This window comes from Zalophus californianus, chromosome 5 (assembly GCF_009762305.2).
Source record: "Zalophus californianus isolate mZalCal1 chromosome 5, mZalCal1.pri.v2, whole genome shotgun sequence".
Lineage (NCBI taxonomy): Eukaryota > Metazoa > Chordata > Mammalia > Carnivora > Otariidae > Zalophus > Zalophus californianus.
The window spans coordinates 60,218,978-60,244,941 of NC_045599.1; the positions used below are offsets into that span (position 1 = coordinate 60,218,978).

The 25,964-nt window shown below is 40.1% G+C and overlaps 2 protein-coding genes across 3 annotated transcripts in view; both read left to right on the forward strand.

The window, feature by feature from the left end:
* TENT2 (terminal nucleotidyltransferase 2) overlaps positions 1–5,424 on the forward strand; it is a 68,171-nt gene extending 62,747 nt beyond the window's left edge. For both annotated transcript variants that reach the window (XM_027605042.2, XM_027605043.2), the window contains 2 exons: positions 2,083–2,162; positions 3,968–5,424. In XM_027605042.2, the coding sequence (XP_027460843.1) occupies positions 2,083–2,162; positions 3,968–4,042 (155 nt within the window). In that variant the 3' untranslated portion in view covers positions 4,043–5,424. The remainder of the gene's footprint in view (positions 1–2,082; positions 2,163–3,967) is intronic.
* Positions 5,425–8,090: 2,666 nt separating this feature from the next.
* The window catches only part of CMYA5 (cardiomyopathy associated 5), an 88,373-nt gene continuing 70,499 nt past the window's right edge, over positions 8,091–25,964 (forward strand). Inside the window, exon 1 of the mRNA XM_027605718.2 lies at positions 8,091–8,365. Coding sequence (XP_027461519.2) covers positions 8,217–8,365 — 149 coding nt within the window. The 5' untranslated portion in view covers positions 8,091–8,216. The remainder of the gene's footprint in view (positions 8,366–25,964) is intronic.

Here is a 25,964-nt window from a genome sequence, read left to right on the forward strand (position 1 = left end):
TTGGTCTTCTATCCAGACCACTGAAACTTCTCCATATCAGCAGTAAGACTGTTTCACTTTCATATTCATGTATTCGCTGGTGTAGCTCTTTTCATCTTTTCATTTCCGTAAGGAACTTTTCTTTTGCATGCACAACTTAGCTAACTTGTCCAAGAAGCCTAGCTTTTGACCTGTCTTGGTGTTCAGCATGTCTTCTTCACCAAGCTTAATCATTTCTAGCTTCTGATTTAAAGTGAAAAATATGTAACTCTTCCTTTCACTTCACTTGGATATTTAAGGGCCATCGTGTGGTTATTAATTGGCCCAATTTCAATATTGATGTGTCTCAGGGAAAATAGGGAGGCCTGAGGAGAGGGAGAGAGATGGGGCAACGGCCACTGGGTGGAGCAGTCAGAACACACACAACATTTCTTAAGTTTGCCATCCTATGTGGGTATGGTCATGGTGCCCACGAACAATTATAATAATAGCATCAAAGACAGCTGATCACAGATCACTATAACAGATACAATAATGATGAAAAGTTTGAAATACTAGGAGAATTACCAAAATGTGATAGAGACAACAAAGTGAGCAAATGCTGTTGGAAAAATGGCACTGCTAGACTTGCTCAGCACAGGGTTGCCATAGACCTTCAATTTATTAAAAAAAAAACAAACCCACAATATCTGTGAAGTGCAATAAAGTGAAGTGCAGTAAAACAGTGTATCCTATACTGTGACAATAAACTTTTAAAAATGGCCTTAGTAAGCAATAAAAAATATATATAGACACAAAAGGAGGGTTTTTTTTTAAATTACGGACCTGATTAGATTTGACAAATCTAGAGTTAACGTCTTCATCATATTTCCTATTCTTCCATGCTTTTTCCAGGTCTTTCCCCTCAATTGCATTTTTTCCTTCTAGCGACTTCATTTTTTTTCTCTCTAGTCACATTCTCTTTCAGCTTTAGAGCATACATAGGTCTTCTCATCCTTGAAAAATACTCTTGATTTTACTGGCTCTTGTAAGTACCTTTTTTTCCTCTTTTACAGTGCCAATATTCTTTTTTTATTTTTTAAGTAAGCTCCACACCCGGTGTGGAGTCCAACATAGGGCTTGAACTCACGACCCTGAGATCAAGACCTGAGCTGAGATCAGGAATCACATGCTTAACTGACAGAGCCACCCAGGCACCCCCAGTGCCCAAATTCTTAAACTCTAGTCATTTTTACCTACTCTTGGCATTATTTCAGCTATCTCATCTCATTTTAATGCCTCTAGTTATCTTCCTTTGCTCACTAGCATCCTCAGTTTCCTTTCTTCTCATGTAGATAGTTTCCTTATGTCTATATATGGACTCTTGTCTCTTACCTTGTGGATGAAGGGTTAGTGGGTGGGGGGTGAAGATGTGGAAGGTAATGTTGGAGACACGACACACATAAAAACTTCTGCTTTGTTTTCTTTCTGTGTTCTGTACTTGCTCTCCTGTTTCTCCCTCTCCTTTCACTGCCAAATTTCTCCTACAAGTTACTGTACTCACTGTATCTTTTTCTAAACCACCTACTCACACAACTCTGCACTGTTTTCTATCCTCCTGAGTATTAAACCTCTACTTTGAAAGGTAGTGACCGTTCTCCTGCTGGACAGATCGTGGCCTTTTAAATTAAAATTAAATTTAAAATTACCTTTCTGTGGTATTTGACATTGACCACCTTTTTTGCGTATAGTGTTTTATTCTTTCTGATAATTGTTATTTAACTTACTTTTATTTCCCTTAGGGTAGGGATAGGTCCTTGACCCTCTGTGATTCTTCAGAGTTCTTACTCACTTTTGTGATTTAGACTTAACATACCTATGCTGATGACTTTGTTTTAGTTATCCTCTCTCTTGAATTGTATCTACCTTATTAGAACACAGTTCATAATAAAACTATTTTTATATGCGTATATCAAATAAGAGATTAGGCTTCACAATATGCAGTTGCTATTTTGTAGGTTAAAAACTGTCAAATATTGACAGTTTCATATAGTTAAACCTAATATAGAAACTGAAGTTCTAATTTTAATAACTTCTTGTTTATATGTACATTTAATATTGTAGAACCTTTTGATGGAACAAATACAGCCAGAGCGGTGCACGAAAAGCAGAAATTTGACATGATCAAGGATCAATTTTTAAAGGTAAATAATGCATCAGATTAACTCTAGAAACATTAGTGGAATAGTATGCTTTGAAAATGGAAAAATATAATAGAACATAATAGCCCTGGTTCCTGTGTTATGAAGTCATTAAAGTGGCACAGTAGGAAATTTATTACTTGATTGAGAGATACACTTTTCCTTCAGAGAAATCTGTTTTCGTTCACATGGCTTTCACTCTGATGGAAGTAAGCATTTCCTTAGTGAGCCAGTTAAGCTCTCAGAATGAGTGAGTAAAACCTAATGGACTCATTTCTCTCCTTAAAATTTCAAGGAACTTAGTGTAGCTTTAGAATAGAGCTGATGTTTGTTCCATGATTTTTCTTCTGTGTACCCCACTGTAACAGTGAACCTGAGTACCTTTTTATCTTTGCTTATATTTTGAGAAATTAAAAGAAAATCAATGTGTGTGTATCACACATTTTGTATATATAAACTTCAGCCATATGTATGTAAACTGTCATTTATTATTTGGCTCTTTGGTCTACAGTATGAATTGATTCATCAGTGATTTTGTTAGGTGTGGTTTCTTTTTTCAAGGAGTTCCACAGTACAGTGTAGAAACACATTGATGGAAATACATACTGTGAGACATATAGGAGAGAATGCTTCATTGAAGAAAAAGATCAGCGAACTATGAAGGTCATTTTAGAGGGATACTTTCTCATTAGACGTAGAAGTGGACTTTATTTTGATGATAATTAAAAATGCAAGTTTATCATATTACAAGCTGTCCTTCCACGTTAGGCCCTCTCAGTTTGTCAGCCAGATTAGAATATTAAGATTAATGGAATTCTGCAGGGCAAAACAAATATCCAAGAGGGAATATTTTTGTCTATCAGAACAAATTGAGAACTCAGAAATAGCATTGCTACATTGTTGATGCGTGAGTTTTCATTTAGGATTGATTAGCTATAAAACCAATACTTTCGGGCGCCTGGGTGGCTCAGTCGTTAAGCGTCTGCCTTCGGCTCAGGTCATGATCCCAGGGTCCTGGGATCGAGTCCCACATTGGGCTCCCTGCTCAGCGGGAAGCCTGCTTCTCCCTCTCCCCCTGCTTGTGTTCCTCCTCTCACTGTCTCTCTCTGTCAAATAAATAAATAAAATCTTTAAAAAAAAAAAAGTTTTATAAAACCAATACTTTCAGTCAACTGAACAACTGAAGTAAGAATAAACTACAAAGATACGCAGTCACCAAGTAGTGAGCCAGAGTTTTAGCCTGTGAATAAGAGTTTGGGTTTGTTTTTTTTTTTTTTTACAAGTTATATGTTTACTCTTCCTTTTCAAAACTATAAAGTGGTTTATTTGAGATTTACTCTCTCCATAATACTATTTTTGATTGAAAAAGCTTACTAGATGCAAACTAGTCAACCAAGTAATTGAAGTAATTTTCTCACACCCTCTCAAACCCGAAGGTTTTGTCTTCATTACCTTGCTGTTGTAGATGAAATAGTTTAAATCTCTGAATAAATGTTAATATTGTCAGTTGTATCTTTTTGTACCATCTCTGTGTCCATTTCTTTTTTAATGCTGTGTCCATTTCTTTTTTAATTAATTGGAATCACACAGGTATAGAGTTTTTAAATAACATTTTCTTTTCTGATGGCAGAAGCAATACTTTTACTGTGTTAAAAACTTGGGAGATAAAAAACACAAAGGAAAAATATTACCCCAGTTTTGCCACCTAGAGAGAATCACTATTTAACATTCCTAGTAACTCTCATTTCAGTCTTTGTTCCACTTATATAAGTTTTATGTTTTAAGAATGATTTTTCTTTCTCTCCCAGTCGTGGCACAGATTGAAAAACAAAAGAGATTTGAACAGTATACTACCTTTAAGAGCTGCTATCCTGAAAAGATAACTGGCCTGTATTTCTTAATAAAATCTTCTGAGAAATAAAGAACAATAGTAACATCATAATGCATTTTGTTTACCTCCATCATGGTTTCTTTTTAATTGTTCTTGTTTTCATGTTTTATTTTTAAGAGGACATACTTATATAAAGATTGCATATTTTATTATGACATTTCCTAATAAAACCCTTTGATTTAAAGATGTATTTTTGAAAATGTTTACATTGATTAGTAATATTATGGCATGAATTTTCAGATCAGATAAAATATTTTTTGGGGAATTATCTGAACAAATAAAAGGTTTTTGATATAACTTCAATTAATTATACCACATGCTAATACTAAAGATATGTGTGGAATTTTGGAAAGGGATTGATTCATACATACTTAACGTATAACGTACAGTAGATAGTTTGTTGTCTCTCTATTCTAGTAAAGTGAAGATTCAAGCCAGTTATTCAGTTACTTGAAGCAAAATGAAATCTGTTATTTCACTGAAATCACTGCAGAGGCTTGAAATACTGGACAATTGCCTTAAGTCTTCACTTGACTCACCAGGATAGACTGAGGCTTTGGGTGTGTCTCTATTAGCATTTCATTAGTACCTCACATGCTTTTGATGTACTCTTGAGATTGCTTTAAGTTTTTTGTTGAAAACAGTACATTTTGCACTGTAGTAATATGAGCACTAACTCTGTATTTTTCAGCAGTTAGTAAATTGTTTTAAAGAATTAGTTCATTGTAGACATTTTGAAAAGATTGTAAGTCCCCTGTGCTTTATGATAGTTTAGTGCATTGTGCACTTTTACTTTATTTTATGTTTTCTTGCTTTTATTTTCCCTGTGACGTGAAGCATCAGACTGGGGAAAGATCAAAGTTGAGATTATAGCCTATTGATGGTATCAGATTTCTTCTGTATACAGTTACAGGATTGTAATCTAAACTGGAATTTTTAGGCAGTAAGCCACTATAAAATGTTTTAGGTAAGACATAAAATTATTATAAATAAAAACTTAATGTTTGTAAAGATAACTTTTTTAGTATTTTTTTTCCATATGAAGAAGTAGTGGTAGCTGCTTAAAAAAAGGCTACAGTGTTTTATTAAGGTTGTTTTTGGTTTATGTAAATATTTGTAAATTGGTCAGTGCCTGTACATTTAAATATGAAAAGTAATCTTGAAAACAATTTTAACTTTTTCAGAAGGACTGTGTACAACTTCTTTTAGGCCTGCTGTAGCACAGTTTGTACCTCTAATGTATTTGGGTTTTTTGCAGACCAATTCAAATGCTAAGACTTTTGCTTTTCTTTGACTTGTAAAGGTGCATATTTTCCTTTTCTTCTTTAAGTTTAAATTTTTGTATGATGTCAAATGGAATAAAGTTTATATATGGAAATTGGTGTGTTTTGTTTTGTTTTGTCTCTGTGCTAGTCTTTTGCGATGAGATTGAGGCTGTAGTTCTTCTCATCTAGAACTGAACTGAATCTAACTTTTATGCTTGATAATATAGATTATACAGAGAATCTCGGAATTGAGTTCATTCTTGGTTAAGCCAGCTAACCACATCAACACTGTATTTCTCTGGCTTTATTAGGAATGAAGCTTTCCACATAGGTGAATTTTTTAGATTACTCATGTTCAGCACTTTTGAGGCAATGGAGCTTTATACATCAGTTCTTTTTCTTGGTAGTTTTCCTAAAATACACACTGTGCAACTCTGCTTTATCAGAATGTACTGAGTATAATTAATATTCTAGTGATGACTCTGATAATCATTAAAAACAATAAAAAACAGTCCTAGTACTCCATGGTAGTACTGTGTAGCTCTCAGGGATGTTTAAGTGCGAAGGGTGTTCTGCCTCGACAGTATTGGGACATTTCCTAAGAAAGCCCTAGCATTCATTTACCATGGTATGGACTCTTTTATTGCCACTGTTTTCTCAGCGCTCAGTGCCACGTACTCCCCCACCTCCTCATTTTGCTGCTGCTACTTTTTAGCTATCTTGCTGTAACATAGATAAAGAAGTTATTTGTTAATAAATTTATACCCATTTCCAAATCAATAGACTGAAGCCTAAGATTATGTACCTTGTGATAGATGTGTCAGATAAGTGAGCTGTATATTGAGGGAATTTTTTAGACTTTTATTTTTAGTTTGAATTTTTGAATTTTTGTGTGGTGAATAATACATTCTTTTATATTCTATTTGTATTGATCTGGCCATTTCATTTGCATGCATTATTAAGAAGATAGTGTTACAAAGTTAAAAATGTGTAATCGGTACTGCAGTTCTACATTTTGGATTGGTTTGAACTAGGATCTTTGCAAATAAATCTTGACTTTAATTAGTGTTCCCAAGAAATTTTGAGTTAGATGGAAGGAATATACAGCAGCTACCTGTAGTTTGGTGAGTGTTTAACAGATTCCCACAGCTATGATTGCATTCTTTTTGTCCTAGGTGAGGAGTCAGTCATTTGGGATTACTAGTTGGATAAATCTAGCTCATGTTAAGATAATAACTTGCTGAACCTGGTTTAATGAACCCTGGAAGACTGGACTCCTCTGTCTTCCCTTCCCATACACACCAGCTGATACTTCTATACTGTATCTGAATTATCTGCAATTCTTTGCTCATAGACTTAATACACACATACAAGCTAGTGTAACTGGTGAATATTACCTAACTTATGTTCATCATATTTAGCAACTCTGTGAATAGAATTTGCTGTAATTAAAAATAAATGTTAGCTATTCTAGCCATAAAATCATCCTCATGAAAAGAAGACCGTTATATAAAGATATTTCTATCTGTTGTATGTACTGGGCAGGTCTGGTCCTGTTTTCTTCAGGCAACATTCATTAAGTGTCTACTCTGTGCTAAGTACTTTGCTTGCTCTGGCCTTGTAAGAGATGGGGATGGTGTGGAAAAAGATGAGTAACAAATATAGAGTGTACTGAGGCAAAGAGACACAAACATAATTTGAATATAGGATAATGGAACCCGAAAGGGGTATTGAACTTAACCTGGGCATTTCAGAGAAAGGTGGTGATCTTGAATGGAGAGTCAGTCACCAGGTAAATAAAGGTTGGGAAAACCTTTCAGGCAGAAGGAACTGTAAATAAAGGCACAGTGGTGTGACTTGATAAATGTTGGGAATCCTGACTTCTAAAGAAGAAACGAGATGTGGGCTGTTGTTATCCAGTGTTCATCTTCCCTAAGGAGCTTGGGCTTTAGTCCTTGAGCATGGGGAAGCCATTGAGTGGTTTTAAGCGTAAGCACGCTATGATCCAACGCAAGTCTGGGGCCTTTGGGTTGAGTTTCAGACAGAACTTAGACTTTGGCCAATGTGAGGAAAATTATCTCTTGAAGGTTTTTAGGAGAGAGAAAAATGCCCTGACTTAAACAGTCTGCAGGTCACCAAGGATGAGAATACACAATTATTTGATTTGCAAACACAAAAGGAGGCAATATGAAGGAACAATGGTTGAAAACTGTGCCCTTGAAGATGGCAGACCTAGCTTTGTTTCCCATAGGATCACATACTAGGCAGGAGACCTTGAGCCAGCCAGCTTCCCAAGCTCTTCTGAGCCTCGGTTTTCTGATCTAAAAAACCAGCATTGCAGTTAAAAGTACCACAGCAGAATTGTGAGGGGGTAATGGAAATGAGACCCTTAGCAGAGTGCCTGAACTAGTAAGCGCTCTGCTTAGTAAGGAGTAGTTACTTGGTTGGGATGAAGGGTCCATCAAGTAGTTGGGCACCAAGCATACAGCACACCAAAGCCACACTGGAGGGAAGAGAGGCGGGGTTGGGTGCCTTTCCTCCTTTCAAGCCCCTGGTGCAGCTGGAATCTAACCCCCCTTCGGAATGGTGATCAAGAGTTGCCCAAAGGGCCGCCAGGGATCTGCCTAAACTGGAGCGGGGAGGGTCGGGGAGGGGGAAGTTGGCAGACGCAGGGGAAGAGAACTCGCTGAGCCCGGGCCCCAGAAGCTCGGTGGCGAAACTTTGACGCCTTCTATTTAAAGCCTCGGGGCTAGCCCGCCCCCGGGGCCGGGAACCCGAGCCGCCCGCCGGGGCAGGGCAGAGCCTGGCCGGGCCGGGGCCAGAGGCGCAGTCAGAGGGAGAACACCGGGCGCGCGCGGGCGGCTCCGGCTCCAGCTCCGGCTCCGGCCCGGCAGAGGCACGATGGCGAGCAGCGACAGCACCTACGCCGCGGAGAGTTCCCTCGGCTCCGACGGGGACGAGGAGGCCACCCGAAGGCTGGAGAGCGACGAGGAATCGGAGAGCGAGGAGGACGAAACGGCCGCAGAGTCGGAGGAGGAGCCGGACGCCAGGTAGCGTGCTCCCCTCTCAGGCCACAGTCCGAGCGCTTGCCCGGCCGCAGGCCTGGAAATGCGGCCTCGAGGGCAGGGGCTTCGCAGGGAGACTCCGCAACGCTTCGCTTTTCTTTTTCAGCTAGCGTGCCCTGCCTCCGAGCTATGCACTTTCTTTCAGGGGATGCTGCCTTGGTAAGAAACTTGAAGGTGAAGGTGCTTGCTGTCAGCTAGAGTGACAGGCCCGCCTGCAGCAGCAAAGTTCATTACCGCCCCTCCTCCTCCTCTCCGCCACCCCCGCCCCCCCTCCGCCCAGCAACTTGTGACTTGCTCTTGTTTATTCCTGGGGATTTACTTAGGGTCCTGCCTAATTGCAGAAATGTGTTGAACCGCTTATATTTGGCCCAAGGCATAGGAACAATCTTAAAACCCTGAGCTAGAAGAGAAGGGGATATGAGTGGGGGTGGAGACGGAGAGGGCTGCTTTAGAGCCTTCAAATGACTGACTGGAGGTCTCTTGGAACCTGCACTAGGTCGCTGTAAGAGGACTTTAATTTGGTACAAAGGCTCGTAAATTACTTGGAGAAAAACATGAGTTTCAATAACCCGTGTTCTTAAAATCCTGCTTTTTTTTTCATGGTTCCAAATATCAACGTTTCAATGAATGTGATTACAATTAGGCAATACTGTATAAAAAATATGGGTCTCCTTCCACTTACATCTCCCAGCCTTCATGTCGGCCCTAAAATGAGAATAGTAGGACTCATCTCCTATTTGGATTTGTTTCTACTTTCACATGTTCTCTTTGGGGTATGGGTTTTTTGTTTCTTTGTTTTGTTTTGTCAGTCAGTGATGTCCTTTCCTAAATCTATTAATATCAGTAGAATGGCTTTGTAGGGGACAGATGGATGTACAGCATTTCAGAATGCCACGTTAAAAGTTCCGTCCAACCAAAGCCAGCAGAGCTGAAGTTGAAATAGCCCATGGAGTAGCACCGATTAAGGGGACTAGTCAGTCAGTTTAGAAGTCTGGAATGTTGGTCACATATTTCTCTAGTAACTGCCAAGTGGGAAGTAGGCACAGCACCTGTCCTCAAGGACTTTATGGAAGAAGTTAGCAATATGGGGAGTATGAGTCTCTGTGCCAAATAAATGAGAGGGGCAGGGAGGAAGAGAGTGTGTAGATCGGTGCTGCTTTGAGAAGTGGGCATGACCTGGGCTTTAGTGAGTAGGCAGGAGATGCTGAAAGGAAAAGAGGAAGAGAAGATACCTGTGGGAAACGGAACAGGGAATAGTGACCTGTGATTCCTGGACAATACTGAGAAGGGAAATCTGCCAATCCCAGCCTTTATAACCTTTCCCCCTTAATGGTGTTCAGGATCCTTATCTTTGCCCAACCAAAATTTACCACCTAGAGAATTTGCAAACTCATTTACTCTAAAATGTGAGCAGCTGACAGTGATTCAAAGCACACTGTGGTTGCATTGCCCTTTAACAAAGGTCAAGATCTTCAGGTAAAGATAGGATTTATCTGTAGTAAATTTCAGTCTGCTCTGACTACAGATGGTAAGGTGGACATTAGGGCAAGAATTGGAATTAATAGAGTGAGGGCAACCAGAGGGAATGGGGTGGGGGTGGAGGCCTTGCAAACCATCACACTTTTTAATTTTGGATTTGATGACATGGATAACAAGAAATCAGTAAACCTGTGAGCAAGATTTAGGAAAACAGACTGGAGTTATGGAAGGATTGCTGATAGCAGACTGGAAGTTGGTTTTAGAAGGACTCAGATCAGGGAGACAGTAACAAAGAGAAAGATGTCTAGGGACTGAACCATGGCGAAGGCCAGGGGAAAGGAGATGAAAACCATAGCTAGAGGTGGAGAGATGTCAGTGGGCAGGACCTCTCAGGGGAACTGGGAGTCCCCGACTTTTTCCTACTTCAAAGTGTTGTCACAAATCAAACTATTTTGTTGTAAGTTTACAAATATGGCCTAAAGTTCTCCCCGCCCCCCCCCCCCCGAGGCTAGAAGTGAGAATTTGGAATATTCTCTAAAGGATGGGAGGTAAGAATGCTTTCCCATCTTTCTTTGCCCCTTCCTCTTGGCTCTGCTGCTGAAGTTTTAGAGTTATAAGAGAGTCCACTCTGTGCCAGTCTTAGTGCTGAGTGTTTACGGATATTTTCTCATTTTAAACCCTCCCAGCAACACTATATGCTGACTGTCCTTTTATAGATGAGGAAACAGGCTTTATATGATTTACTGAGGGTATAAGGCAAGTCATAGAACCTGGAGGTGAGCCTGGGTCTGCTTCCTCCAAGCCACTGCTAGACTTTCACCACCTCCCTTCTTGTGCAGTCGAGAGACCCTTACTGTAGGTGGACCTGGAATAGCTCCAACTAGCTTCTACCTTGAAAAATTACTAGACCGCATTCTTTGCATAATAGTAGGAGTTTCCCCCCATCTTGAATGGAAAGTCTGTTTGCATTTTCTTGGCGGTTGGAACCATTCTCAGAAGTTAAATTACAAACTCGGTTTTTTTTAAACTAAGAGGCACTTAATAGTAAATAAGTGGAAATAGCCTAATAGTAACAGAATGATTATTGCATCTACTTTATGTGATGTTACTAAGCCATTATTAAAATGCTATTTATGAAGATTTCTAACAATATGGGAAATATGTATATTGAATATGAAAGAAATGCTCATTGTATAATTTAGAATGATCTCACTATAAAATATATATTGGAAAAAGGCCTAAAAGGTTAATAAAGTTTCATAAAAGGTTAATAAAGGTTAACATAATAAAGAATATAATAAAACTTATGGTAACCTTTATTAACCTTAAGGTTAAAAAAGGTTTATAGTGGCTGTCTCTAAGTGATGGGATAATGATTGACTAAAATTTTAAAAAATATCTGTATTTCTTGGTTTTTCTATAATGAACAGGTAGTGCACTTTATTATCAGAAAAAAAAACCTAAAAATTCAAAAGGCACAAGTGTAATCTGCTTGTAAACCTTTTCTTTACACTTTCAAAAATGGCAGGTGGAATTATCCATAGCCACCTTTCTGAATCAAGGAAAAAATTCCCTTTAATTGTAAAAATGCTTTTCTAGTGCATAAAAGCTCATTATTACACATGCCAATGCTTGTATTGAATCAGAGAACTACCCTCCTGATGTATTATTTAGTGATATGAGTATGATATATGGCATGAAGAAACCCGAGTGTGAATCCTACTAGCCATTCTATCATGGGCAAATTCCCTATTTTCTCAGAGCCTTAATTTTCTCATCTGTAAAATGGTAGTAATACTTCCTAATTTATAAGGTTGTCATAGGATTAAATAAACTATGTGAATATGTGTAAGAGTACTTGCCTTTAGGAAGTTCCCAATAAGTTTTAGTTTCTTACCTCACTTCAGATGAACCATTATTGGCAGCAAAGCTTTATCTTCTGCCCACCTCCATCAATGAGGGGAGAATGATGGTCTCAGTTTTTAATATGAGTCATGATCCTATTTCACTTTGACTTTCCTGTATTCATTCATTCACTACACATTCATGGAATACCTACTAATTGCCATGGACCATGCAAAGGTGCTAGGGATACAAAAATTACTAAGAATTCATTACCATTCCAAGGTGTTCGCATTCTCATTGGAGAAATAGAAATAGAAAAACACAATTATGTCATTAAGTGTTATAAGAGGTTTGAGGAAAAAAAGGTCTATATGAAGTACCTCAAAGTAGGGATCTAGTCCTGGGATCCATCTTGCCTGGAAGGAATGGGGACGTCTTCATCAGGGGCCTTGGGAGCAGGGTATTCAATCATAATGAAGTGCCTAGAGAGCTAATAGTTTGTGACTATCAAAAATGATTTTTGTGTTGCTAAAACTTCATAAAAGTTAGATGTGGAAAGCAGCTCTATAGAATCCACAGGATGTTCGAGCTGCGAGAAGCTTTAGAAGCATCTTTCCCCAGCCAGTCCTTTTGCAGACTCAGGAGATGAATGTCAGGGGACATTTGTTCAAAGTCACATAAGTTTTTAGTGGTAGAATTGGGATTAGATCCAGCTGCCTCAGCTCCAATCCAATGTTCATTAATTTATTCATTCAACAAACATTTATTGAACTCCTGTGTGCCAGACACTTTCTAGGCAAAAGGATATAGCAGTGAACAAAATGAACAAAGTTTCTGCCTTCCTGGGAGTGACTTTCCAGTTCGGGGAGACAAACATAAATACGTAATATGCCAGGTGGCAATAAGTGATAGGAGGACAAATGCAGCAGGATAAGGGTTATGTTGTTTTTGGGTATGTTGGTGAAGAAGGCCTCTCTGATAAGGTGACACGAGCAGAGAAAGAAGGAATGAGTGTCCTAAGAAAAGGGAAGAGCTGCTCCACGGGCACTGGGGCAGGAACACGTGGGGCTTGTTTGAGGACACAAGGAGGTCAGGTTGCTGGAGCAGAGTAAATAAAGGGGAGAGGGGTGGGAGGTGAATCTGAGAAGTAGTTGGGTTACAGATCAGGTAGGGCTTTACAGGCCATGGTGAGGACTTCATGTTTTAGTCTGAGTGGAATAGGAAGCTGTATTTGGTCTACCGTATCACTCAAGGTTTAAAACAAAGACCTGGTGATTGCAGTATTCCATTCGATAGTAAGGGCCTATGCATTCCTATATTCATTAATAATATTTATTGTATGAAGACTGTGTACCAAACACTGCTAAATGTTTCAAACGTATGGTCTTCTACATGGAGGGAAATATGTAAATAGGCACTCATTATTTTTGCATTTTTCTGACTGGAGACCAGTGAAGCCTGACCCTTTTAGTCTTTCTGACAGATTACCTAAAAATTTTTCAGTATTTTTGCTTTGGATCATTTTCTGTTGTTCAGTTTTAATTTCTCTATTTATGCACAGAGGTTTTTTGCCACAGCAGTACCCAAAACTTAGAAATCATCTTGAATTGCAGTTTTGCTAGTGCCTGTATAAAATAGGTCTGTCCGAGCTGATAGGAGTAAAATTATTAGTGACATTTACATTTAACTAATCATTGTAAGAAACAAAACTTTTGGAAGGTGAAGGCAGTTTGTAAGGGGTTTTTGTTATTAGTACGGAGCACTCTGTTTCCATATATCTATTTATATGCTGTCTCCCACTGCTGTGCTTACCCAGGTGTTTTGACAAGTGTGTTATTTGAGCCGGCCCTCTTTTGAGGTCAGTGGAAAGAGCTGAAATGGGAGGGGTGACTGCTCAGGATGCCAAAGACTGAGGGAGGAGAGAGATTATTACAACAGGCACTTGGAGCCAGAAACTGAAGAGCTATTTAAATGTTGGCTGCATGGGTGTTGCATGCCCTTGGTTAGACTTTGACTCAATGTAGAGAATACAGCAAGAGTTGGATTTTTTTTTTTTTAACAGCAAACCTATTAATGTGTGGAACATATTGACTGTAGAATTTTGCAAATATAAAAGAAATGTGTCTTATATTTCTTGGATATTCTGAACCTAGGCTTAATGAAAACCTTGACTCAATTCAGACAATATAACCAAATTCCTCTTCCTACCAAGAAAACTTAGAAAACCAGGTTTAAGAGACTGGATGTGGCTTGTACCTGAAAGAGTACAAGCTTTGGCTTAGGCCAGCATTATCCAGTAGAAATATAATGTGAGCCACATATGTAATTTAAAATTTTCTAATAGCCACATTAAAAGATGTAAAAAGCAGGTGAAATTAATTTAAATAATTTATTTTATTTAACCCCACATCCAAAGTGTTATCATTTCAACATGTAATCAATATAAAAATTATTAATGGGATATTTTATATATTTTTATGCTAAGTCTTTGAAATTTGGTGTGTATTTCACTTTTCAGTGCATCTCGATTCCTCCCTCACAGCTATGTTTTAAGTACTCAATAGCCGCATGTGGCTAGTGGGTACCATATTAGACAATGTGGGCCTGATAATACCTAGACATCCTTAGCATCACTGGAATCCACAGACCTGCTCCTAAAGTTGTATATGCCAGACCCTGTGCTAGGCACCAGGAGCATGAAGGTGATTGGGTGGCACAGTTTCTTCCCTCAAGCAGCTCAGTCTGGCACAGGGAAGCAATTAGCTCCAACATAATGTCATAAGCATTACACTAAGGATATTAACAAAGGAATAGAGAAAAGACATATATTCTTTTTCTTTCTTTCTTTTTTTAAAAGATTTTATTCATTTGAGAGCAAGAGAGCACAAGCCAGGGGAGGGGCAGAGGGAGACGGAGAAGCTGACTCTCCGCTGTGCAGGGAGCCTGGGTGCGGGGCTCAGTCCCAAGACCCCAGAATCATGACCTGAGCTGAAGGCAGACACTTAACTGGCTGAGCCATCCAGGTGTCCCAAGACATACATTCTTCTTAAAATTAGATTTAGAAAGGTTTTGCGGAGGTAATACAGCAGCTGGGCAGAAAGATATTTCAGGCACAATATGTGGTTAGATATTCCTTTAGGTCCTAGTTCCAACTCTTGTGCTGTTAATTGCTGCTCTGTCTAAGCTTTCTTTTTCTCCTCTTGAAGCACTCAGGATTTCTAAGCCTGAGAATATTTGTTGAATGAATAAGTGAATGGCATGAATAACTGAATGAATGAATAAACAAGTGAATTGTCAAATCATCCAGACTCCTGTGAGAAGCAAATTTAGTTGGGAGATTGAACCTGTTAGATTAGGGAGAATTTTGGTTACATTCATTGACCAGGAATTGACAATGTCCAGTGACTCTGGAAACACAGTAGCTTGGAGGGGACAGTGATAAGTACTGAGGGATTGTTCAATTAGGATGTCTGCGGTCATCATTCCCAACTTCTGTGACTTGTTGGAAAGCCTCCCTTAGACTGGCCCTTGAGCCAGATCATAGATGGGAGGATAAGAATAGGCTTTGCTTTTTGTCCAGAGAAAAGTCCTCTATTAAGGCAACTGAAGTATATTCAGTTCCAAAATTCCACATCCTAATCTGATAAAATCCATGATATGTGGGAAGATTAATAGATGCTACTGTTGTCTACCAAATTGAATGCTCCAAACCTTCTTATGGAGCCACTGATGTTTTCTTAGTTTGATGATGCTTCTCTTTAAAAAAAAATTAGGATGCTAAACAAATTTACATTCACCACAAATTCCTCTTAATGTCTGATTTCAGTAGGGCACTTAAAATTGTTGATTTGTAAATAAGATTAATTTCGTCCTGTTATGACTTTGTTAAATTGACATTTGTTAAGTGGAGCACAGGGTGCCAGATGGTGAGCCATAGTTTGACAAAAGACCACAAGAGAAATCGCAGTACAGAAGTTTATTACTCACAAGTCCTGGAGGAAGTACACAGCATAGCTCAGGGGGCCACATGGGGAAGTCAAGGCAGAGTGCAGAGAGAAAGTCAAGATCTGGGACATATGCCTTTATTAGGGTCCATGAGTGGAGGACTTTGGGGCTTCCTGGGCTGAGATTGGATCAGTCAATTCAAACTAAAATGAGTGGGGTTTTGGTATGCTCCATGGGGGTCTTATCTAAGGGGCACAGAGTGGGGAGGCATTGAAGATGGGGGAGATTGTTGATCACAAGAACTGTTGGGGAAGTCATATCAGGAACTTCAGTGGCATATGACTCTTCAGACGGTTACCCAGGGCATGTGCTAGCATGAGTGAGGCTGGTGTCAGTTTAAGGCTCCTGCAGATCACTTAGCCAAACAAAATGGATGCCGAGGGAGCAATACCTCTGAGTAGCTTAGCTAAGCTCATGACACCTTCAATTTTAGAAATATAACTACTATAAAAAAAGAGGCTCATTCAACAAATACTTATTGGGGACCTACATAGAGTGAGTGAACAAAACAGAATTCCTAATCTTTAGAGTTCAGTTTCTGGAGAGGGCAGACAATAAACAAATAATCTCACATGCAATTAGTTGAAGTGAATGCATTGGTGAAATGAATTGGGCCTGGGGAACTGAGGTGGGGGTCTACCAGGGCCCTGGCCCATCAAGTCTCAGTCCCTTAAGCTTCCTTGCTCGTTTCCCTGTGAGTTGTGTATCAGTCTCTGGGTCCATCTGGCTAGCCCTTCTCTATCTGTCTGCAGAAAAAGGTGTCACTGTCCTAGGTCCAAGTCTGGCAGGAAAGCCTGGCTGCTGATGGCACTTATCCTGGAAGGGGCCTTAGCATCATTTCCCTGACTTATGTTTCTGATGAGTGAACAGAGACCCAGGGAAGAAGCCCAACCATTATTTACTCAAGGAATAGCGAGTCTATTCCTTGCACTGTCACTTGTTATTTTGAGTTATTTTCACAATAACTCTATGATATAGGCATTGTTTTCATCTCCGTTTTATGAGAGAGAAAATGGAGGCTTAGTTGTACTGAATAATTTATCTAATGTCAGGCAGCTGGAAAGTGCACTAGGATTCTGACCCTAGTCTAATGACAGAGTGCTGGAACACTCATGAATTCTGGGCTCACCTCAAGTTCTTGCATATGTATACACAGTATACACACATCTGGTCTCTATTAGCCAATTTCTTTCTTTTTTACTTGAGTGTAAAATTACTTTTTTTTTTTTAATCCTTTAGAATCTTAGATTTTTTTATTATGTTATGTTAATCACCATACATTACATCATTAGTTTTTGATGTATTGTTACATGATTCATTGTTTGCATATAACACCGAGTGCTCCATGCAGTATGTGCCCTCTTTAGTACCATCACCAGGCTAACCCATCCCCCACCCCCCTCCCCTCTAGAACCCTCAGTTTGTTTCTCAGAGTCCATCGTCTCTCATGGTTCGTCTCCCCCTCTGATTTTCCCCCCTTCATTCTTCCCTTCCTGCTGCTGCTGCTGCTTTTTTTTTTTTTTTAACATATAATGTATTATTTGTTTCAGAGGTACAGGTCTGTGATTCAACAGTCTTACACAATTCACAGCGCTCACCATAGCACATACCCTCCCCAGTGTCTATCACCCAGCCACCCCATCCCTCCCACCCCCCATCACTCCAGCAACCCTCAGTTTGTTTCCTGAGATTAAGAACTCTTCATATCAGTGAGGTCATATGATACATGTCTTTCTCTAATTGACTTATTTCGCTCAGCATAATACCCTCCAGTTCCATCCACGTCGTTGCAAATGGCAAGATTTCATTCCTTTTGATGGCTGTATAATATTCCATTGTGTATATATATATATATATATATATATATATATATATATATATATATACCACATCTTCTTTATCCATTCATCTGTTGGTGGACATCTTGGCTCTTTCCATAGTTTGGCTATTGTGGACATTGCTGCTATAAACATCGGGGTGCACGTATCCCTTCGGATCCCTACATTTGTATCTTTGGGGTAAATACCCAGTAGTGCAATTGCTGGGTCATAGGGCAGCTCTATTTTCAACTTTTTGAGGAATCTCCATACTGTTTTCCAGAGTGGCTGCACCAGCTTGCATTCCCACCAACAGTGTAGGAGGGTTCCCCTTTCTCCGCATCCCTGCCAACATCTGTCATTTCCTGACTTGTTAATTTTAGTGATTCTGACTGGTGTGAGGTGGTCTCTCATTGAGGTTTTGATTTGGATTTCCCTGATGCTGAGTGATGTTGAGCACTTTTTCATGTGTCTCTTGGCCACTTGGATGTCTTCTCTGGAAAAATGTCTGTTCCTGTCTTCAGCCCATTTCTTGATTGGATCATTTGTTTGGGTGTAGAGTTTAAGAAGTTCTTTATAGATTTTGGATACTAGCCCTTTATCTGATATGTCATTTGCAAATATCTTCTCCCAGTCTGTTGGTTGTCTTTTGGTTTTGTTGACTGTTTCTTTTGCTGTGCAAAAGCATTTTATCTTGATGAAGTTCCAATAGTTCATTTTTGCCCTTGCTTCCCTTGCCTTTGGCGATGTTTCTAGGAAGAAGTTGCTGCGGCTGAGGTCGAAGACGTTGCTGCCTGTGTTCTCCTTTAGGATTTTGATGGACTCCTGTCTCATATTTAGATCTTTCAGCCATTTTGAGTCTATTTTTGTGTGTGGTGTAAGGTCAGTTTCATTCTTCTGCATGTGGCTGTCCAATTTTCCCAACACCATTTGTTGAAGAGACTGTCTTTTTTCCACTGGACATTCTTTCCTGCTTTGTTGAAGATGAGTTGACCATAGAGTTGAGGGTCCATTTCTGGGCTCTTGATTCTGTTCCACTGATCTATGTGTCTGTTTTTGTGCCAGTACTATACTGTCTTGATGACTACAGCTTTGTAGTAGAGCTTGAAGTCCGGAATTGTGATGGCACCAGCTTTGCTTTTCTTCTTCAACATTCCTCTGGGTATTCGGGGTCTTTTCTAGTTCCATACAAATTTTAGGATTATTTGTTCCATTTCTTTGAAAAAAGTGGATGGTATTTTGATGGGGATTGCATTGAATGTGTAGATTGCTCTAGGTATCACTGACATCTTTACAATATTTGTTCTTCCAATCCATGAGCATGGAACGTTTTTCCATTTCTTTGTGTCTTCCTCAATTTCTTTCATGAGTATTTTATAGTTTTCTGAGTACAGATTCTTTGCCTCTTTGGTTAGATTTATTCCTAGGTATCTTATGGTTTTGGGTGCAATTGTAAATGGGATTGACTCCTTAATTTCTCTTTCTTCTGTCTTGTTGTTGGTGTATAGGAATGCCACTGATTTCTGTGCATTGATTTCATATACTGCCACTTTACTGAATTCCTGTATGAGTTCTAGCAGTTTTGGGGTGGAGTCTTTTGGGTTTTCCACATACAGTATCATATCATCTGCAAAGAGTGAGAGTTTGACTTCTTTGCCAATTCGGATGCCTTTTATTTCTTTTTGTTGTCTGATTGCTTGGCTTGGACTTCTAATACTATGTTGAATAGCAGTGGTGATAGTGCACATCCCTTCCGTGTTCCTGACCTTAGGGGGAAAGCTCTCAGTTTTTCCCCATTGAGAATGATATTTGCTGTGGGTTTTTCATAGATGGCTTTTATGATATTGAGGTGTGTACCCTCTATCCCTATACTCTGAAGAGTTTTGATCAAGAAAGGATGCTGTACTTTGTCAAATGCTTTTTCTGCATCTGTTGAGAGGATCATATGGTTCTTGTTCTTTCTTTTATTAATGTATTGTATCACATATAATTATTTCAATTTGCTTCTAATTTTAAAAGCAAAGCATAAAAGATACAGAAAATCTACGTAGTAGCTAATCCTGACCAGCACCTTAGCATAATAAGTTTCCTAGTGTGTAATAGGGAGAGTAGATCTTGTGTTTAAAAATAGACATTAGGCAATCTCGTGTGATTGAATTTTCATAAGGTCAAACATGGAAATACCAAAATAACTTCTCTACATGCTCTATAGGATCATATGATAAATGTTCAATAGGTATTTACTATAATATCTATAAAATTCAGATCCTTTGTTTAAAAGAATTTTTGGATTTAGCACAGTACACTTGGAAGTTTTCCTATCTAGTGTTTGTTTGTTTTCAGGAGAAAAGGAGGAGAAAAGTGAGACTGTTGTGGTCTTTGTCTCCTCTTAGAGTTTTTGGATCTCCAAGATGGGCTTCAATAAATCCCCTCTTCATCCAGCACTATTTGGGGCATAAACCAGGTTATAACGCAAAAACACCTGATAGGACTGAAAAGACCTGGTTTATCATCCTGGCTCTGCACTTACTTGCTGTGTGACTTGGTGCAAGACACTTAACCTCTGTGTGTTAAGTGTTGCATAGATTTCAAGGCCCTACCTGACCTGCTTACCTCTCACAGGTCCTCTCACATCCTTCTGCAATGTTCACTACATTCCAGCCCTGCTGGCTTCTTTCAGAACCTCCAACGTGCTCAGCCTGTTCCTGCATTCATGTCTTTGTCTTCTCTCCCTGGTGCTTCTTCCCCAAATCTACTCTTCAGTATCAGTACAGATGACAAGAGACTTTCCTCAGCCACTCTGCCCATTAGGCTCTCTTCTTACCTTTCACTATCACATTATTCACGATTTCAGATTGCTTTTCATGGCACCATCACTATCTGAAATGGTGGGTTTTTTTGGTTTGTTTATTCATTGTTTATTGCCACCACTAGAGGGAAAGCTCCATGAAGGCAGGGGCCTTGTTTCGCTTCTCCGCTGTGTCTCCAGCAGCTAGGGCACAGTCTGGCACACAGTAGGTCTTAAGAAATGGTTGTCGAATGAACAAGTGGTTGGAGCTCACCATGAAACATTTCATTCCAGGGCCTCGGGTTTCCCTTTCTTAGATCAGCACTGCTCATACCATCACAGTCTCAAATCATTTTGTTCCTGGGTGCCAAGACAAGGGCACAGAGAATGAGAGCTCACAAGCGGTCTTTGAATTTGGCAAAAGGCCAGCCAAATAGAGAGAAATTAAGGACAGAAGTGCTAACACCTCTGAGAGGGCTAAAAGTTTAAGCCTGTCAGCATCTGATTTAGATTGGATTCCCTTTTGAACAATTCCCTTCAAATACAGGACCTAAGACACTCTCCTGGGAGAAGGGGGCATCAGAAAAGGGAAAGTGGGTGCTTAGGAGTGACAGGACTCCAGAGGCCCATTGGAGCTACAGTTGTGGTCCTGCTCAGAGGAGTGAGCAAAGGATACTACCTCAGACATTGCAGAAAACAACTTTCTCCAAGCCCTCGGCCTCAGATCACTCATAACTCTGGGAGGGAGGGATATTCTTATTTCCCTGACTCAGAGAGTCCAGGATACAAAAGGAGGGGTGGGGAGAAAGCATACACAAAGTTGGCAGTGTTGATATATGAACTGAAATTGCCTGATAACAAAATATGTAGTTAAATCTGTGGATAGAATTAGGACTCCTACTCCATTTACATACTCGACCCTTTGGAAGAAAATCCCTGGATATCAACCCAGGTTGACAGGAGATGCAGGGTCACTCAGCCTCTGTGGATCAAGGCGGAGAGAGGACTGCCAGCAGCAGAAAATTGGGGCCTTAGCATCTGAATAACTTCCAACAATCAATGGCCTACTTAATCTTAGAGTAGAATGGCGAGAAATGGCAACAATTTCTTAAGAGTTTTCTTTCCATTTCTCTCTGCTCCAGTTCTTACCTACTGCTCAAACTGCAAGATTTCCACTTGTCAATCCCACAAGTTCCCCTGGGCTGAGTTTGTGTAGCTTAAGAGTTGAGAATCACAAATTCAGAAACCCAGGCTTTAGTAACAACATTGCCTCTGAACAGCTTTCCATTTGCCAGTGAAGTCTTATGTGAGTGATTTTTTCTAGGTGAGGGGAGCTGCCTTGGGTTCCCATCTATGTCCGTCAGGTTTTGAGTTGTAATAGAAGCTAGCTGTGACCAATTTAAGCACAAAATGACTGTATTCACAGGATCCTGGTAGTTCAGAGAATCATGAGAAGTGTGGAAAAGAGGGATTAGGTAGCCAGGAACAACCGTTAAAACCATGCCTCAAAACTGGTCTGGTGGACTATAGAACTCAATCATAAAAAGACAAATAACCCAATTTTAAAATGGGCAAAGGATCTGAATAGACAGTACTCCAAAGAAGATAGACAATTGTCCAATGAGCACATGAAAAAAGTGTACCTTTTCCCATGAAATATCACCTGAATTTAACTATCACTGTTTATTCTAGCTTTGACTTTCCATTTTATGATAAAAACAAACAAGTCTTTAACTTAGGCTTCAACGTGACCTGTCTTGCACATCTTGGTATCTGCTTTGAGGTTTCAAAGCTGTATGGAAATCTCTTAACTATATATTTGCCATTATTAGAAAGTTAATTGCCTTTTAATTCTTTTAGTCCTATATACCTAGGTCAATCCTCCTCTGGAGATTTATGCTCCAACACACAAGGTGGGCTACTACGATCCCGGTCAGGGGGTGAAATGAGACTCAAGTAGTATCAGATTATCTTTTCTAGTAACTTGGAAATGGAGACACACATTCTATTTAGCTAGTTTTAGAAACAAAAGATTTGGGGGACAGGTCTCAACTTTTTGGAAATCTATTCCACTTTATTTTGATCTTTTCAATAATATTTTGGGGGCGCCTGGGTGGCATAGTCAGTTAAGTGTCTGCCTTCAGCTCAGGTTATGATCTCAGGGTCCTGCGATTGAGCTCTGCGTTGGACTCTCTGCTCAGCCGAAATCGGCTTCTCCCTCTCCCTCTGCCTCTGTGATCTCTTTCACTCTCACTCTCTCTCAAATAAATAAATAAAATCTTAAAAAAAATAATATTTTGGATAGAATACTGGTTTTTCTGTTTTTTAAAAAATTGTTAATTTTTCTATTAGTCAAAAAAATTCTAGGGGCGCCTGGGTGGCTCGGTCATTAGGCATCTATCTGCCTTTCAGCTCAGGTCATGATCCCAAGGTCCTGGGACAGAGCCCCTCATCGGGCTCCCTGCTCGGCGGGAAGTCTGCTTCTCCCTCTCCCACTCCCCCTGCTTGTGTTCCCTCTCTCGCTGTGTCTCTCTCTGTTAAATAAATAAATAAAATCTTTAAAAAAAAATTCTAAATTTACTTCTGCAAACTGTCCAAGAAGAACATTAGCTAAATTGCTGAGTGTAACTTGGTGTCTGAGTTAGTACCCGGAAAAAAAAAAAGCTATTTAAAACTAAATAAAGGCTATCTGTCAAGGCAGGGGGTCTGGAATATAGAAGCTGGGTGGAGAGGAGATCCTATATAGATGGGAAGGGTAGGACTCTGAATGTGGGATCACTCAAGTGAGCTTCTAAAACCGTAAAACAGTCCACCCAAAATAGAGCACATACAAGGAATGCCTCTGTCCCAGAATTCTGTGAGCACAACTTATTGTCTATACAGGGGTAAGAGAGTGAAAGCCATCTGAATCTATCCTGTTGCTCAGGAAGGCCTCCATCCTTCATCAAGACAGCTCATGCCATCCGCTAGAGGTGAGGTTGTAATGTTTTTCCCACTCCTTTCTCTTTGTTCTTTGGAATATAGAGGTTGAGAGAGGGAGAAGCAATAAAATACCTTTCCAGAAAGCCAGGATTCTGTTTTTGTTTTTGGTTTCTCTTAATCTCCCTGGGAAATAATTGTTTGTTACAAAGAAAAACAGAACTCCAAGCAATTGTATAGACTCTGGGACTGAAGGTGCTGGTTGGTGGCAGCCCTATTGAGCCATGTACAAGAGAAATTGAGGAAGCTATGCTAAAGGAGAGAGAGACAGAGAGACAAGAATTCCTCATGGTTTTCCTGTTTCCTCTTCCCTCTGAGACCTAGATACATCTGCCCTTCCACATTTTGTTTTAAGCACCAAGAGTGCTTTAATCTCTCCTTAACATTTCTTTTTTTTTTTTTTTAAGATTTTATTTATTCATTTGAGAGAGAGACAGAGCACAAGCAGGGGGGAGTAGGAGAGGGAGAAGCAGGCTCCTCGCTGAGCAGGGAGCCCGATGCAGGGCTTGATCCCAGGACCCTGGAGATCATGACTTGAGCTGAAGACAGACGCTTAACCATCTGAGCCACCCAGGCACCGCTCTCCTAGAACATTTCTGTTAGATGGTTTTTTCTCCTACAGTCCTTGGCTACACATGTGCCCTTCCTTCAGGGCTAGCCAAAAGAACCCCTTTAAGGTGGAGTCATGCCCCACATTTCCAGAAATACTTTTCTCCCCCAATAAGGAATCTTTTGGACATCAACAGTTACAATATTGAAACCCAAGCTGCCATTCCACCTTCCTCACCACAACTTACTATCAACAAATTTTTAAAAGCCTGCTTCAGACCAGGAGGAATTGATCCTTCCCATCCACATGCCTCCCTATTGCAAATATTTTCAACTCTGTCAGACATAGAGTTAAGAGAGTTTTATAATGACCTAACACCAACTTGAGCAGATATCATCCGGGTACTGGTAGCAAAAAGTTCACGATCATTCTCAGTTTGACTTCAAGAATCAGAGTCCCAGACTTTCTTTGAACCTGTCCTGGAGCTGTTAAAGCCATAGCACTCAAAGTTGCCCGGGATATACTGGTGAGAGCTGCGTGACCTCTTTGTACCTCAGACTCTGAAAGGGGTGGGTGTGTGTGGGTGTAAATGAAACTAGGAGCGCGCCAGGGTCTCACGTGCTCCTGGAGCAGAGGAGAGTATGAATGGGTGTCAGGTCCCCTCCCTTCCTCTCAGTATGATCTGTCAGGACCTCCTGACCTGAGCACTTTTGTGGGCCCATGCCGCCGGCTAGCAGTGCTGCTCTCCAGTGACCCCTCCTCACCCGCACCTTAATTGGGGTGTACTCTCAGATGCACAAGTAATTCTCCTTGTTTGGTGCTTGTTTTACTTTTGAGTTAAAACTGGGAGTGAACGTCAGTCTGCTCTGTACCTAGCTCGCTACTGTCTTCCTCTCATTTCCTCTGTCGGGTGGTCAGAAAATGTCAAAACTTTCTTATTAGAAATGTATTTGAATACATCTCAGGGTCACATTAAGCTACACTAGTCGTAAAGCCCCACTGCAATAATTGTGAGCTTTGAGCCACAATAGGGTCAGGGATGATGTACCCGCAGCCCCTGGGATGTACAGTTAGGAAGCTCTCACAGCGCAGTTTGGTGAACGGCTTTTCTCTGAATTCAGGTTTCAACATGATTGTGGCATTCTGGCACTTACAAAGGATTTCATTCTTTCTCTTGTTTAGGGACTGTGTGTAATTTGTCTTCAGAACACACAGCACACACTCATAGATGTTGACTGAGAGAATGAGTAACGATTGAGCGGCACAGGGAAGAATAACCAGAAAACTCACCACTTTTGCTTAGTTACACTTCCCAGAGGTAATCATTGTTAGAGAGATGTCTTCTGTCTCAGTGACGGGGTTAGGAGTAAATCAAAGTGGATTTGTAGATCCTCAAGGTCTGGGCTTTACAAGGTGAATTTAACATTGGAAAGGAAAAGGCAGAGGACAAACATATGGAACACTGGTTTTTCGCCAAGTGTTGTACGAAGTATTTTACACGTATGGCAACATGGCTGCCTTACAAAGTACATATCGGTCTCCCTGTTAACTGAGGATGACCTTCAAGCTCAGGAAAGGAAGGGGGAGTAGTATGCCCAAGCTCACACAGCGAGTTAAGGGGTGAAGCCAGGATTTAAACACAGACAGAAACACAGGTTTCTGTCAGAAGAAACTTAATGTCAAGTAGAAGACCCATGGTAAATACTAATTGTAATAATGCAAAATAGCAGTAAATAAATAAATCAGAGAAGTACTCAGTGAGCAGAGAATTCCAGTAAATCTCAAATGCTGTATTTCGTCTGAGAAAGTGAGCTCACTAACAACTAGCCCAGTCACATTTTGATTTTCTAAAAACTACTCTCAAGACAGGGCTCACATGGTACCCAGTGTTGATAAAAGTGTGGGTCAGGACGGAAGGCTCTTGTACAGGCTACTGAAAGGAATGCAAACTGATAAACCTTTCTGCAGGGTAAATTAGCAACATGCATAAAAATCCTGAAAAAATAAGTTTGTTTGACCCTCAAGTTCCTAAGGTGTTATTCTAAGAAAATAAATGTGCAGAAAGAGGTACATGTGATGGTGTTTGTCATAGCATTTTTTTTTTTTATAATAGCAAAAACT